Source organism: Vombatus ursinus, unplaced genomic scaffold (genome assembly GCF_900497805.2).
Source record: "Vombatus ursinus unplaced genomic scaffold, bare-nosed wombat genome assembly UNPS02014852.1, whole genome shotgun sequence".
NCBI classification, from domain to species: domain Eukaryota; kingdom Metazoa; phylum Chordata; class Mammalia; order Diprotodontia; family Vombatidae; genus Vombatus; species Vombatus ursinus.
In genome coordinates this window covers 2,750,763-2,766,883 of record NW_020954630.1, presented here as the reverse complement: position 1 = coordinate 2,766,883, position 16,121 = coordinate 2,750,763, and the positions used below count along the sequence as shown (strand labels likewise).

At 37.9% G+C, this 16,121-nt stretch overlaps 1 protein-coding gene across 1 annotated transcript in view; it reads right to left on the bottom strand.

Annotated features, from left to right (window-relative positions):
* Positions 1 to 6,220: 6,220 nt before the first annotated feature.
* LOC114027188 (polypeptide N-acetylgalactosaminyltransferase 11-like) overlaps positions 6,221 to 16,121 on the bottom strand; it is a 63,837-nt gene continuing 53,936 nt past the window's right edge. The window contains exons 6-8 of the mRNA XM_027841135.1: positions 12,509 to 12,626; positions 10,497 to 10,649; positions 6,221 to 6,385 (exon numbers count right to left, since the gene is read on the bottom strand). Coding sequence (XP_027696936.1) covers positions 6,221 to 6,385; positions 10,497 to 10,649; positions 12,509 to 12,626 — 436 coding nt within the window. The remainder of the gene's footprint in view (positions 6,386 to 10,496; positions 10,650 to 12,508; positions 12,627 to 16,121) is intronic.

Below are 16,121 nucleotides of genomic sequence, written 5' to 3'. Positions count from 1 at the left end.
TTTTTAAGTTGTGTGATTGGATGGATAAGTCACTGAACCTCTCTATCTCAGTTTCCTCAACTATGAAATGTGGATAATAATAGCGCCCAGCCTCACAAGGTTGTTGTGAGGCTCAAGTGCTTTGCAAACCTTAAAATGTTATATAAATACTGTTATTATTTAACATGTTGGTATGGGATTCAAATAAGCCAAATCATCTCAAGATTTAACTGTGGATGAAACCAGAAGATAAATTCAAAATGGAAGAGAGGCAATGTAACACAATGGATAATGTGTTAGACTTCAAGCCAGGAAAACCTGGGTTTACTAACCATGTGACCATGAGCTGTTCATTTAACATTCCAAGCCTCAGTTTCTTCATCTGTACAATGGAGACAGTAATACATGTAGTACCTACCTCACAGGGCTATTGTGAGGCTCAAATGAAATAATTTAATGAACATGTTTAAAGTTCCTATTATGTGCCAATAAGAATAAGAATAAGAATAAAGATGATGTTCCTATTATTTCTATGATGTAAAAGTAACTTATTTGCCAGTATTATTATGCAAATCTATTCTCATCATAGATACCGGGTAGTGAGTTCCTCCTCAATGAAAATGAAAGGTGAGCAGTCATCTATTGGAGATGTTGCAGAGAAGATTTCTGTTCAGGTAACTGCTAGACTGGATGACCATGAGTTCCCTTCTAATCTGAGATTCTGTGTCTGTCATGGTGATACTACTCAATTCAGTTTCTCTAACAGTGCCACATGTGCTGTGTGAGGAAGTGGAAATAGCACAGAAGTGAAGTATAGCTGAACTAATGCATACAGAAGATATTGGTGCTTGAGGAGACACAACCTTGAAAGTACTGAGGGATCAGATTTCAAGATATCACAGAGATGAGAGGATGTCAAAAGAGTAACAAATATCATAGAAAAGATTGTTCCTTTAAAAGAAAAAGTTACTTTGAGAATGTCAGCAACTACCAATTCATTAGATTTTCTCATTTATCAAAAATCTTTATGAGGTGGTATATACATATAACCGTTGTACTTTTTTATGGAAAAAAAGAAATAGGAACATCTTTGCCTTTCCCAGATTTTTTTTCCATTGGTAAAAGACTGTATCTTTATCTCACCACACCTTATCACCTTAGTCCACTGCAGCTCAGAACTCCTGAAGTCCAGGGATTTGTCATCCTAAGACTCTGGCAAGCAGGATTTACATGCATCAGCCACCACAAACAGCTCTCAGATGATCATCTAAAGCAGACTGTATCTTCACAATCACTTAACAGTTCCACTTCTAATGTCATGAATCCTGATGAGTCCCTGAGAACACTCTCCCTGAGCCATCCTTTCTGCTTTGGGGTATTCATCCAACAAAACTAGGGAGATCTGGACATAGAGTGTACCAGGCAAAGATACACTATACTTTTATATGAGCAGTTTAATGTTTTATTTATTTCTAATGTCTTTCTTGGTGCAGTATAACATCTCTTTGGCCTTTTGGCTGCATTTAGTGCTTGGACCTTCAGTAAACACACTACAGTAACAGTCATATCTCTTTTTGGGTCATAACCATGGTGTCATGACTGCGAGTTGGGCTCCATACCAATTTTCTTTATGCATTTCAATAACATCCTTGATTTTCCCACTTATTCAGTAGCTATGCTTTTTAAAGATGTTTTGAGAGTTGATCAGTCCTTCAATGCCTGGCACATAGTAAGAGTGTTTATCTAGGTGGGAGTAATTTTGGAATCAGCTGTCAGTATAAGTCCTATATGTTAAGATACAGGCACCTCGCACAAAGAAAACTAATGTAGCCAAAATTAGAAGGAAAATAGGAAATTGGGGGGAAATTTTACAGCAAGTTTCTCTGATAAAGGCCAAATATATAAGGGACTAAGCCAAATTTATTTTTAAAAAAGCTATTCCCCAACTGATAAATGGTCAAAAGAAATGAACAGGCAGTTTTCAGAAGAAAAAATCAAAACTATCAATATTCAAATGAAAAAATGCTCTAGGGGACAGCTAGGTGGCGCAGTGGATAGAGCACTGGCCCTGAAGTCAGGAGGACCTGAGTTCAAATCCGGCCTCAGACCAAACACTTGACACTTACTAGCTGTGTGACCCTGGGCAAGTCACTTAACCCCAATTGCCTAAAAAAGAAAAAAAAAGAAATAAAATGAAATAAGGAAAACCAGGAGAACACTGTACAAATTAACAGCAATAATGTAAGGATGATCAACTGTGAAAGAATTAGTTACTCTGATCAAGACAGCGATCCAAGACATTTCCAAAGAACCCATGATGAAAAATAATATTCATCTTCAGAAAGAGAACTGATGAACTTTGAGCATAGATTGAAGCATATTTTTTCTTCCTTCCTTCCATCTTTCCTTTCCTTCCTTCTTTCTTTCCTCCTTTCTTTCTCTTCCTTCCTTCCTTCCTTCCTTCCTTCCTTCCTTTCTATGTGTTTCCTTCTGCAACATGGCTAATATAGAAGTGATGTGTTTTGTATGACTTCACATGTATAATTGATATCATATTGCTTGTCTTCTGAAGTGGTGAGGGAGGTAGAGAATTAGGAACTCCAAATTTTAAAAAATGTAATTGGAAAATATTTAACAAAATAAATAGAAAGGTATTGAAAAGATATAGTTAACTATTTCTTCTGATGTTATTCCATACTTACCATCTCCTAACTTTTTTCTTGAACAAAGTATTCATACACTTACAACTGGAAGGGACCGCAGAGGTCACTTAGTCAATCAACAAACAAGCATTTGCTAAGTACCTACTGGGAAGATTAAAACTAGTCCTGTATCATTTTCTTATCACTCCTATTTACAGTTAATTGATTTTGCTCCTGTAACTGCCTAAGTAAGTCATAATTCTCTGCCTCTGAACTTAGTTCAGAATTCAGCCAGCCTATAATGGATTAAGTTTAGAAATCCAGTTCTCTTACCAAACACTGTTCTATTCTTGCCCCAAGGAATTGTGCTAGCCTTGGGGGATGAAGCTTGCCACAAGGAAGTCAGGCCTAATATCTTTATACAAACAAACTGTCCTTCAAAGATGTCTGGTTTGCTAACCAAACAAGTCTAGGCCACTATCTTGCAGGGAGACTCATACATACTTCTTTGTCACAGGAAGGAAGGAAGGGGGTTGTGGCTAGCCCCAATTCCCAACTTCCAACCAATCATATTACTCTCCACGCTTCAGCCCCATAACCAATCATGTTGTCCTCAGCACCATGATGTCACCGACTCTGTTCTGCTCTTTGTTCTGTACTCTTCAAAACCTATCAAAAACGGGGAGCTGTCCTTTTGCTCAGAGTCTTTAGCATAAATGGAGGGAAGCCATGGACCCATTTTATTCTCAGGATTCATACCCTGTGAATAAAATGCTATCTTGCTTGGAGAAATGTGCCTCAGTTTACCTTTTTGTTTAATTTCATTCCAATGCTACTCTGTGCCAGGAACTATACTAGGCACTAGGGATACACAGATAAAAATCAAACAATCTCTGCTCTTGAGTTTATATTCTGTTCTGAGAGAACAGGTCTACATATACATATAATACAAAGTAATTGGGGAAAGGGAGAGTAGGGGAAAGGTATTAATACTAGTTCAACTTCCTCTTTTTACAGATAAGGAAACTGAGAGGATAAATGACTTTATACAACATCATCAAGGGAGTAAGGGACAGAGCCAGAATTCAAACTCAGACTGTCTGACTCCAAGCCCCATAAGTGTATAAGCATGAATGCCATCTATGGGCATTTGAAACCTTTTGTTTCTTGATCTTGAGCCATGTTTTCCAACATCTTTTTATTATCTTCCTTTATGCCCATCTTTGCAATTAAATCATTATTGGAATAATAATAATAATAATATTTAACATTTATATCAGACCTACTATGTGGCAGATACTGTGTTAAGTGCTTTACAAACTAATTAACTCATTTTGTCCCCATAACAACCCTGGGAGGTAAGTGCTTTTATTATCATCATTTTACATTTAAGGAAACTGAGGCAGACACATGTTAAGTGACTTGCCCAAGGTCATACAGCTGTCAAGTATCTAAGGCTGGATTTAAACCCAGGTCTTCCTGATTCCAGGCCCAGAGCTCTATCCACTGTGCCACCTAAAGTGTATGTTGATTTAATTTGGAGGAACTTAGCAAGTTCTCTATGGAATTTGTGTACAAAAAACAATTTATGGTTAAAAAAAACTCCAAGGTAGATGAGCAATCAACAAATGTTGAATCTATTAAATAATTAATTCAAAATCCATAAGAACCTAAGGTTTTTTTTGTTGCATTACACACACACACACACACACACACACACACACACACCTTGTATAATCAATCTATCTATCTATCTATATATATTCATATATATGTAGCAAAGAAAGCAGATACGATTCTGTACTTGTCTGTCCCTACAACTTCTTTTCTTTTCAAACTCCTTTTGGACTGCTTTGTGGAATCCCAAGATCCCACAGAACACAATTTAATAAATACTGCATTACAGCATATTGCCTCCTAATCCTAGCACTGATCCTTCAGAAATTTTACTTCTCTCTCCAGATACATGTCTGCTTATCCTTACCCTTTGTTTTCTGCCCATATGCCAATTCTATATCCATAATAAAACATTCTTCTAATCCCATTGGTGATTCAATTTTTAAAACAGCCTTTGGTATAGGACAGCATCAGAGGTTTTTCAAAAGTATAAAAAAATTATATATACTGGTAACTCTTTATCTACATATATTATTTTCCCCCAGAAAACTTTACAGTCATGCTTTCTCCTAATAAAAACCATAGTCTTCACTCCAATTGTTCTTGTTGATTTAAGTATTTAATAAGCCTATCCTTTATTCTTTTTTCTTTTCCCCCTTTCATCAAATTATGCTCTTTTTCCTCCTTTTCTTTCATTTTCTTTATTATTTTAGTGAAGAAAAAGACATTTCAAAGACTTCATCACTTCTACTGGCAGGCACATAGTAGCTTTTCCCCATGACTTCACCAGCTCTTGATGTATGTTGTAAAAAATTTAAACATCTAAAAGTGTGTTACAGTCAGGCAGACTGTAAAAACAATGGATGAGGGAAGTTACATGATGTTGTGAAGGGTCAGGCCAGAATTCAGCAACATTAAGGTTAGTCTAGGCTTGGATTCATATAAGTAATGAAGATAGAATAAGCCATGGGTCATTAGGTAAGATATTAGGATGGGTATTCAGGGGTCAGGTCAGCAAAATCTAAAACTATTAGTTTGCAAGTATATACATTGTGAGAGAGGGTGGACAGGGAAAATAAAGAAGGGAACAAGTATTTACGTCTTAAGTACCTACCATATGCCAGACACTAAGCTAAATACTTTAAAAATGTTGTCTCATTTAAACCTTACAACAATCCTGAGAGGTATGTGCTGCTGTTATTATTCCCATTTTATAGTTGAAGTAATTGAGGTAGACAGGTTAAGTGACTTGCCCAGGGTCACAGAGCTAGTAAGTATCTGAAGCCACATTTGAGCTTGAGTCTTCTTTCTATCCATTGGGCTAGGCTTCTATCCATTGGGCCACCTAGCTACCTCTAAGCTGTGCTAGGGAGTAGGACAAAACCAAACAGGAAAACTGACCAGACATCAGTGATCAGAAAACCAGATGAGTAGGCTATAGAAATGGGGAACAGAAACACAAATCTGGGAAAAGTCATATTAAGAACGCAGTCAAAGAAATTTGGGCAATAGGTACAAGGCTGAGATGGTAAGAAAGGAGTTTGACAGCCAGAATTTGTTCCCCATATATTTCTGTGATCAGGAACTTACCTTAGATCACCTGGTCAGATTAGCGAATGAAGTCAGTTCCTGACCATTACAGAGTAGAAAAGTGTGGCACCCATTGTATAGCGTTATCTCTATCCCAACCTATGATAAGATCTAAAAGTGGATTGTGTGACAGCCCTACCTGTATATGAAATTTCCAAGTCCTTGACCATGGAAAGATGAAGTCAGTATCTTTTAGGGCCAGAGCAATAACAGGCATTATGGGTTATCATTAAATAAATGAAGTTAACATTTTTTTAGAACACCATTTATTGCATCTTTCATGTGTTTCACAGCTTTCATAATGCACAGGAAGCTCCCTGATAGGATTATTTTCTCATTCTTCTATGTTGCAGAATATGAGGTCATTTTGATTTCCTCTTTATTCAGAAAGGTTAATTTTCTTTAGCAGAGAGTGGAAATAGCTTCAATTCTGGATAGATGTTATCCAAATACCACTGAAATGATTTGCAACCCAGTGTTTTTCTCAATTCAATGCGCTCACTGATGTTTCCATACTCTTTCCTTCTCAGGTCAGGTCTTTGTAAAAAAAATTGCTCCTAAATTGGAAATAAGGGGGGAGGGGAAATCCAGAGGTTAGGGTTAGGGTTAGATTAGGATTAGAAACAGAATTAGGGTTAGAATGTAATTCTGAGGACATGGAAAACCTGAAAGAGATTTATAGGAAGTTAATCAGGGTGTCAAGGGGACAAGAGACCATGTCATGTTAGATTTGATGGAAAAGAACTGAGGAAGTTTAGCATAGAGAAGAGAAAAGTTAGGGGAGACATGAAAGCTATCTCCAAGGATCTGAAGGGCTCTTACACAGTAAGAAGCATTATATTTGTTCTGCTTGACCCTAGAGGGCTGATCTAGGAACAATAGGTTTTAACCAGAGGGATGACGAAAGTTTCTAACAACTAACTCTAAAGCAGAATATGTTGCTCTAGTAGGCTGCAAGTTTCCCATTACTAGACCTCTTTTTTTTTCTTTTTTTGGTGAGGCAATCAGGGTTAAGTGACTTGCCCCAGGGTCTACCAGACCTCTTTTTTTTTTTTTTTTTTAACAGAAGTTGGTTAGCTACTTGCTGGGGATGTTGTTGAGGAACCTCTTTTTCAGGTACTAATTAGACTAGATGACCTCTGAGGTCTTTTCCAACACCCAGATACTCTGATTTGGTGACATAAAACCTCATTTTGAAAGTTAAAACATTAATATTGACATAAACTTGAAATACTAATAGCTCATATTCATGTACTCTGAAATTCTTGTCTGACCATGATCTTTTATCATTCTATCTTTCCCTATGCCTTACAACTCCAACACTGATCTTTGCTGTCATTATGATTTCCAATTCTTCCACTTTCAGATTCTTTCCAAGGCTATCACTTCATCAAGAATCAACTTTTACCCTAACTTTTACACGGATCCCTTGCCCCCTTGTTCCTTTTACTGATCAAGTCTTTCCAAACTCAAATGTAGATTACCTACACTATTGACCTGCCTCCTTTGCTTCTTCTTCACATGCTACTGAAGAGAGCTGGAGAAAATCATAGAACCATGCTGACTGAGTCTACTAAAAATTTGTTAGTTAATCTCAGCTGGACCGTCACGACAGCAAAGCAATCTTTCAATCTCTTAAATCTATCTGCCATCCCATGTGCCATAGCTATTCTAAACATTTTCATACCTCCTCAAGGTCATCACAGTACCCCTCCCCTACTCTCTTGGCTGAGGTCCTTGCCTTATATTTCATTGAAATAATTGAGGTCATTTGCTTAGACCTGCCTCTTCTTTCTTCTTCTTCTCACATCACTCAGATATCTTCCCCCTCTATCTCTTCCTTCACCCAGCTCTCACATAAAGGGGTAGCCCTGCTTCTTGGCAAGGCAGACCTCTCAATGTATACTTTTAATCCCATTCCCTCCTGTCTTGTCCAGTAGGTTGTCCCAACCATCATCCCCATTCTGTTCCTATTCTTCAATCTCTCCCTTTCTACTGGCTCTGTTGCCATCCCGCATGCCCTTGTATTCTTCATTTTTAAAAAACGCTCATTGATCATTATCTCTCTCTCTTCTAGGCTAAGATTCTTGAGTAAGCAATCTACATTCCTACTTCTCTCACTCATTTCTAAACCTTCTACAATCTGGCTCCCAAACTAATAGTTCAATTGAAACTGCTTCCCCCAAAGTTGCCAATGATCTCTTAATTTCCGAATCTGATGGCCCTTTCTCAGTCTTCATTCTTCTTAAACTATTTGCTACCTTTGACACTGTTGATCCCCTTCACCTCCTGGATACTCTTTCCTCTCTTGGTGTTCAAGACACTGCTCTCTCCTGGCTCTCCTCCTGCCTATTTGACCATTCTTTCTCAGTCCTCTTTGCTGGATCTTCAGCCAAGTTATACCCACTAGCTGTGGGTGTTTCCCAAGGGTGTGTTCTGGTTCCTCTTCTCTTCTCCCTAAACCATTATACTTGATGATATCATCAGTTCCCATGGAACTAGTTATCACCTATATGCAAATGATTCCAGACCTATGCATATGTACCTCTACTCTCCCTCCTGAGCTCTAGCTTTGCATTAATGACTGCTTTTTGGATATCTTAAATAGGATGTTCTGTAGGCATCTCAAATCAAAACTCAGTATCTTTCTCCCAAACCTTCCCTCTTACCAAATTTCCTGCTACTATTAAGGACACCCCATTCTTCTAATCATCTAGGCTTCTAACTTCAGTGTCATCCTTGCCTCCTCACTTCTACTTATTCTACCAGTCCAGTCTATTGTCAAGCTTTGTCATTTCTACCTTCACATCATGATCTTTTGTTCTCGACCACTTATCTCCACTCACACAGCCACTACCCTGGGGCAGGCTCTTATCTCTTCTTGCCTAAACTATTGAAATAGTCTTCTAGTTAGTCTCTCTGCCTCAGCTCTCCCTGCTCCCATCCATTCTGCACTCAGATGCTAATGTGATTTTTTCGTAAAGCACTGGGCTGATCATGTCATCCTCCCTACTCAACAAACACCAGTGGCTCCTAATTACTTCGAAAATCAAACATAAAATGCTGTTTAACGATGAAACCCTTTTACAACCTGGACCTTTCCTATTCTTCTTCCTTTTTGACACTTTACTCCCTCCACAAATTCTCTGAGCCACCAGACTATTAGCTGATACTAGCACAGGATACTCCATCTTTCACGTTTGTCTCCCATATTTGGAATACTGTGCCTCCTTACCCCTGTCTCCTGGATTCTTTCAAGACTCAGCACAGATTCTACCTTCTGCAAGAGGTGTATGAACACATTGTGTACATCTTGTATGTAAACTTTTTTACATGTCTTCACGATTAGAATGTGAGCTCCTTGAGAATAGTTACCATGTTTTTTGCCTTTCTTTGTATCCTTTCTACAGTGTCCAGAACATAGTAAACACTTAAATAAATGCTTTTTTAATTGACTCCTTCCTTAAATCATGGCAGAAACAAAACTAATATCCAGTTACTTTCCACATTTCTACTTATTTATCTGAAAAAAGCCTCTCAGTTAGTTTATGGTTCTAATGAAATAAAAATCTCTATGTTTTCTGGCTATGTATTCTATCCGATGGCCAGAACCACAGACTTTAAGGGAATATATCAATGGAGATGAACATTTTGTTTGCTTTTGATGCTGTCGAACTTTTGACTATGGCCAAAGGGAAAACAGGTCCTAGCCAGCTGAGGTGCTGGCATTTAAAGATCCTGAGAAGGATGTGGCAGCTAAAAATCCCATCGGTCAAAACCCCTCCCTCAGGCTTAGGGTCCTTTTGGTGAGCCATGGCTACTTCTATTGTCTACTCTGATGACTTGTCTGCTTCTCCTGGTTTTGCTTTCCTTGACTCTAGTTCTAACATCTTGATGAATTATATTCCTGTTGGCTTCCATCAAGCCTTATTGACTTGTTAGACTTCTTCCCTAGGGTTTGGACACTAGGATTGTATCGTAACTATGCTCCCATATTACCTTCCTTCTTTCACATCACAGGGTACACTCTCTAAGCCTCTTCCAAGTACTCCTCATTCCCCATCAAGTGCCACTTTCTTAGCACCAGCTTTTGTGGTTTATTGCCTTGTTTCCCACTGCTCTTTTGGCTACAACCAAAACACCATCACTGCTGGGGCATTGCTGCCCTCTGCTGGCTATGGAAAACTGGAAACATCAAGTCCCAAACCCCATGTGCCTTCCCTTGGGCCCTGGCAGAGAGAAGATGGGAAATAGAAACTAATTAGAGACCCAATAACTGATGGAATGGAGCTAGGCCATGTTGGCTAGGGATACATTCATTTACTGTGAGGAATAGATCCAAAGGGATAATGCCAAGAAGAGATGAAGTGAGTAAGAGAGAAAAGGGACTTATATTGACCTCTGCCTGACTTACCTCTAAGGAATTTAAAGTTTCTTACAGAGTAAAGTAAAAATAAGAATCAGAATTGACAGGGAAGTGAATAATGAAGATGAATAAGCAGGGAAAACAAAGAAACCTCCTCCCCAAAGATAAGGATAGAAATAAAGAAGATGCCAATCAAATGTGAACATAAATGGATTTGAAACTGGAAGAGGGAAGGAATAGAAAGCATAACCATAGCAGTTACTGTGCCTCTCACTCTTTTCAAATTAGGAATTAATTCTTACCTTATATTCATCCAACCAAACATGTGCCAGCCGCAGAGAGTTATACTGCAAAGAGTCCATGATTTCACGGGCTTTGTGTGATAACATTTTACGGGAAATGTGTCCAACTCTAGAGCAAGGAATGACGAAGAGCTTGCCGCCACACATCCAGATCTAACCATAAGAAAAGGAACAGAAACCAACATCTTCTGACTGTGAGATGCGATTGCTGTTCTTTGGAAATGACTGTGATACAGATCCTTATAAAACTTGGCAGACTGTTTTACCTAATTATATTGAAATATTACCAGATAATACTCTGAGGGTTGAATGCTCTTATATATTATCTTAATAGGATCATAAAATATGAGAGTTAGAAGGACCTTGGGTTTCATCTTTTCTAATCTCCCACCCAATGCAGGGATCTTTTCTGACAGGAGAAGGAATTCAGAGCTCATGAGATTGCCCGTTCCATTTTCAAATAGTTTCTAATGGTTAAAAAGCTATTCCTTATGTTAAACTAAAATGCCCCCCCCATCCCTGTAACTACCATTTAGTTCTGTCTTCTTCTAAACAAATTGTCTGATGCTTCCTACATATGGCAGCTCTTCACAAATGAGGTTATTAATCAGGGTTGCCTTACATAGCTTATCTGAATCAGCTAAGAGTTCCTCTTATTCTGTTTCTGGAAGGCATTGCCTTTGTTGGAGTGGGAAACAGTGTGACCTAGGGTATAGGACATATGGGACAGTGAGTGGCAGTAATATATTTTTATGCAAAGCCCTGGAGCTCCAGTTGTCTACTCCTATCATGTCTACTTCCAAATCTGTTCCTTTCTTCCACTCCCACCACAACCATTCCAGTTCAAGCCCTTATCTCATTTCATCTGAAAATGAAAAGAGCCTTCTAACTGGCTCAATAGGTTTTCCTGTTTCAGGTCTACCCCCTTTCTTATTCATCCTTCACGCTTGATGATCTAGTAATTTTCCTCATCCATGGCTCTGATCCAGTCACTCCTCTGCTCAAAAATCTCTAATGGATCCTCATTGCTTAAATAATAGTTATTGTGCTAGTGTAGCACTGCCAAGGGTGATAGGAAGGAATGACTTGTGCTTTAGGCAGAAGTCCCAATCTCTGATTCTTCAGACCTTCTTAATCCCCTCCTGAGTCACATGGATGATTTGGCCAGATTTTGACTGACAAACTAGCCCCTCCCGTCCTAAGGGTAAAGTCAAACTTGCAGCAGGAGTGAAGAGGTAGCACGAAAGAAGTGGGCAGTGAAAAAGGGTACCTGGAGAGCAGTGGTAAACCTGGACAGCAGAAACAAGTGCCATTCAACTGATCAAAGCTGCACAAATAAGGTCACCAGCATTGGACTCCAGGGCCAGGAGGCATATCTGAGTAGATCCTATTTGTGCTGAGCTCACCCAGAGGGGCAGACCCAAGGCTGATGAATCCTGGCTCTGTCACCTACTGTTTGCACAAGCTTGGCCAAGTCACTGAATGTGTTTGGGGCTTTCTTACCTGCAAAGTGAAGAGGCTGAACTAGATAATCTCCAAAGTCCCTTTCAGCTCTAACCTTTAAGTGACAAATTACAGAACCAACTTTCATCTTGTTTAGGAGCATTATTAATGACCTGTAGGCCAAGATAAGAACATTTTTTTGTGACTCTAATATAGAGCTTTTTCCTCTATTCATAAATTTTGGACGTTAAGAATAAAATTAACATTGCTCGTGATCCACACTGTGCATTTGTTACAGAGAAATTTAAAATCTTAAGTATTATTCCTAACTCCCTTTCCTCTTATTTTTTGTTGTCTTTCATATATGTTGATAACATTTTTCTTATATATAATTAATTACATATACCAGTATAGTTCCAAGATATATTCACTGGGGATTGGCCAAACACAGTTTGGTGATAATAATGTGGGAAAATGAGTAGAAAGTAGAGAACCCTGGATGAACATTATCAGATTCTATTCTCTAACATAGAAAACCACTAATTCAACAAACATAAAGTCTGAATTACCCTAAATGAAATTTCCAAATTTTCTCCTCCCCAGGTATTCATACCACTGTCATACTGTTCAATTTCAAAGAAATATTGTCTGTTTATAGCAAAAATACCTCCAGCCATTGTAGGAGACCTAGAAAGGGAAAATAATTATTAAACAGATTCCATACCATCATCATCTTGGCTATTTTTTCCTTAAAAATTATGACTTTGGGGGGATTAACCATTGACAGTAAAAGTAGATTTCTACTATAATAATACATTATGATTCTGCTTAAAAACTTAAGATATTTTTTCACGAAAAACTACCAAAATATAAATAACCATCATTCACACATAAGTAGCTACTTTCAATTAGCTTGTATCAGATTCTTTCAGGAAAATAAATACTCATTGTCAGTGAAAAGTGGTTTCAGCTTACAAATGAGGGAAATTAAATAGCATGATGGAGTTCAGGTGATGATTCAACTGACTAATCTCTCACTTCCACAGGCCTTGGGGAAGGAGGGCTCTGCCTCTCACCAGCTGTCTGGCAAGTCCTCCTTTTCCCTTTTCTATAAAATAAATGAGTAGGACTTCTTGATCTTGTAGGTCCTTTCCAGAACTAACATTCTGATTTGTGTGTGTGTATGTATGTATGATGTATGTGTATGTATGCATGCATGTATGTATGTATGAGAACCAAGAGAGTCAAGCTCCTTGACCACAGACAACAGTAGCCTGCCTAAACTTTTCAAGCAAGCAGCAATGAAATCATGGTGACAAACTCTATTATTTTTAGTTATTTTACTGCAGAAAGAAATTTATCATTATGTATTTTTCCATGTTTTTTCAAAAGTTGTACTTAATGCAGTGCTGAAAATTATATAGAATCTATTTACTCCTGGGAAAATTCATGAAATTCAGGGTTCTAATTTCCCCTTAGTAATATAAGTTCTAGGCCTGCTCTCAGCTGTTCCTGACTAACTGTGTGACACTGAATGTGCTACTGTCTCTTTCAGTTTCCTCATCTATAAAATAAGGGGGCTGGACTAGAGGATCTGTAAGGTTCCTTCTAGTGCTAAAATTTTATGCTTCTATGAATATCTAATAATAACTATGTAACATTTATATAGTACTTAAAATCATTTAAAGAAGGGATAGCAATACTTAAAATAGCTATTGTTTTTTTCCTTATTTAATATAATTTTCCCCCTTAATTACATGTTAAAACAATTTTTTAAACATTTGGGGTTTTTTTTTAAATTTTTAGTTCCAAATTCTATCACTCCCTCCATTCCTCACTTCCCTCCTCCCTGAGACGGTAAACAATCAGATAAAGATTATACATATGCAATCATGTAAAATATTTCCATATTAGTCATTTCATATAAGAAGACTCAAAAAAAAAAGAATGAAAGAAAGAAAGTGAAAAATAGCACGCTTCAGTCTGTATTCAAACAATATCCATTCTTCCTCTGGAGGCAGATAGTATGCTTCATCATTAATCTTTTGGGATTGTCTTGGATCATTGCATCGCTGAGAAGAGCTAACTCATTGACCGTTCTTCATCGTACAATATTGCTGTTACTGTATGCAATGTTCTCCTAGTTCTTCTCATTTCACTTTGCATCAGTTCGTGTAAGTCTTTCCAGGTTTTTCTAAAATCATCCTGCTTGTCATTTCTTATAGCACAATAATATATATCGCAATCATATACCGCAGCTTGTTTAGCCATTCCCCAATTGATGGGCATGGGCATCCCCTTGATTTCCAATTCTTAGCAACCATGAAAAGAATAGCTATCATTTATATAGCACTTTAAGGTTTGCAAAATGCTTTACAAATATTACCTCATATGATCCTTCACAATGACCCTGAGAGGTAGGTACTATTATCATCATCCCTATTTTACAGATGAGGAAACTGAGGCCGAAAGAGGTGAAGTACTTATCCAGGGTCACACAGCTATGAAATGTCTGAAGCTGGATTTGTAGTCAAGTCTCCAAATACATGAACATAAATTCCTGAAATGATGAAGATTGTACCTCTTTGTGTATGTGTACATGTACATAACATAATTTATATATATATATATATATATATATTGTGTATGCACATACATCAATACAATTTTTCACAGACATGGGAATAACGGATTCTGAATGTATTCTAAAGAAGTTCATCTCGATACCGTGAGCCTCAGTTATTCAGAAGAGTTATAGGATTTGGTTTTCTGGATAAAGGAATTTTTTGGATAAATGAATATTATCCCTTTATGTACCAAAACTTTTGTTTCGATTCTTTTTTGTGAAAACCTTTCTAATGTGTATTATACACACCCTCATCTAGGTGACATTGAAATTGTTCTTTATAGTTGACGAAGTGCTTTCTACTTGTTTGAGCTTCGTAAAAGCTTTGTCACGTGGGTGCTACAAGTATTATTAACCTCATTTTATAAATAAAGGAAATGAAGTTCAGCATGGTTAGGTGACTGGCCCATGGCCATGTAACTGGTACTGCAGGCAGGGTTTGAATCTGTCTTTACTGACTTTGGTTCTATCTTTTCCCTCTATACCAACTGGCTCCTCAGTAAACTCAATGTAATTAAACTTGGGAAGAAGTAGAGGAAAATCTAGATTAGCTTGACATAATCTTTCTGCAATTCTCAACCATCTGAAATGACCTCATTTCTATTTTTTCAAAACACATTTCCTGGATTCTGTCCTTCTCCAACATTATATGATAAACTCAGAAAGGAAAGGGTATGTTATATCTGTCTGTATATCTTCCCCAGTGCCTAGTAAATTGCCTTACACAAAATAAATGCTTAATAAAACTTCCTTAGTTTAAATTAAAAACCTGGAACTAAGAAAAAAAAAATCTTTGGCCGTGAAAAAATAATTTAGTACCAAACAGCAATCAAAAAGATGTTGTTCAGTCATTCTAGCTGCATTTGACTCCTCGTGACCCCATTTAGTCAGAAAAGACAGATTCAAACCGTGGCAAAGATATTGGAGTGGTTAAACCATTTCCTTCTCCAGCTCATTTTACAGATGAGGAAACTGAGGTAAACAGGGTTAAGTGACTCGCCCAGGGTGATACAGCTAGTAAGTGTCTGAGGCCAGATTTGAACTCAAGAAGATGAGTCTTGCTGACTCCAGGCCCAGAACTCGAACCACCGCACCACCTAGCTGTCCCATTAAAAATATAAGTCAAATAATAGAAGGTAATGATAAAGTTTGGTTTGGTTGATTTGTGTGGGGAGGTAGAAGGAGGTAAGTAAGAAGCAATTAGTTGTCTTGTTCTCTTACATACTGTGTGACGTCCTAATGTATGTTCTGAATAGCAGCAGTGTGGGGCACATATTCCAGTGTTCAGTCATGCACTGAAATTCTCAATGTATAGTAAACAGTTCAGTAAATTTTGTGCTGGGCATCATTTGATAAACATCAGTGATGCCTGTAATCCTGTTTTCTTAGGTGTTTTTTGAAGTTTGTAGGTGTTGATATGAGTCAATAGAGCAGGCCATTGATACAGGAAAATCTAGGTTAAGTCTTTCATGCGCGCGCGCGCGCGCGCGCGCACACACACACACACACACACACACACACACACACACACACACACACACACACACACACACACA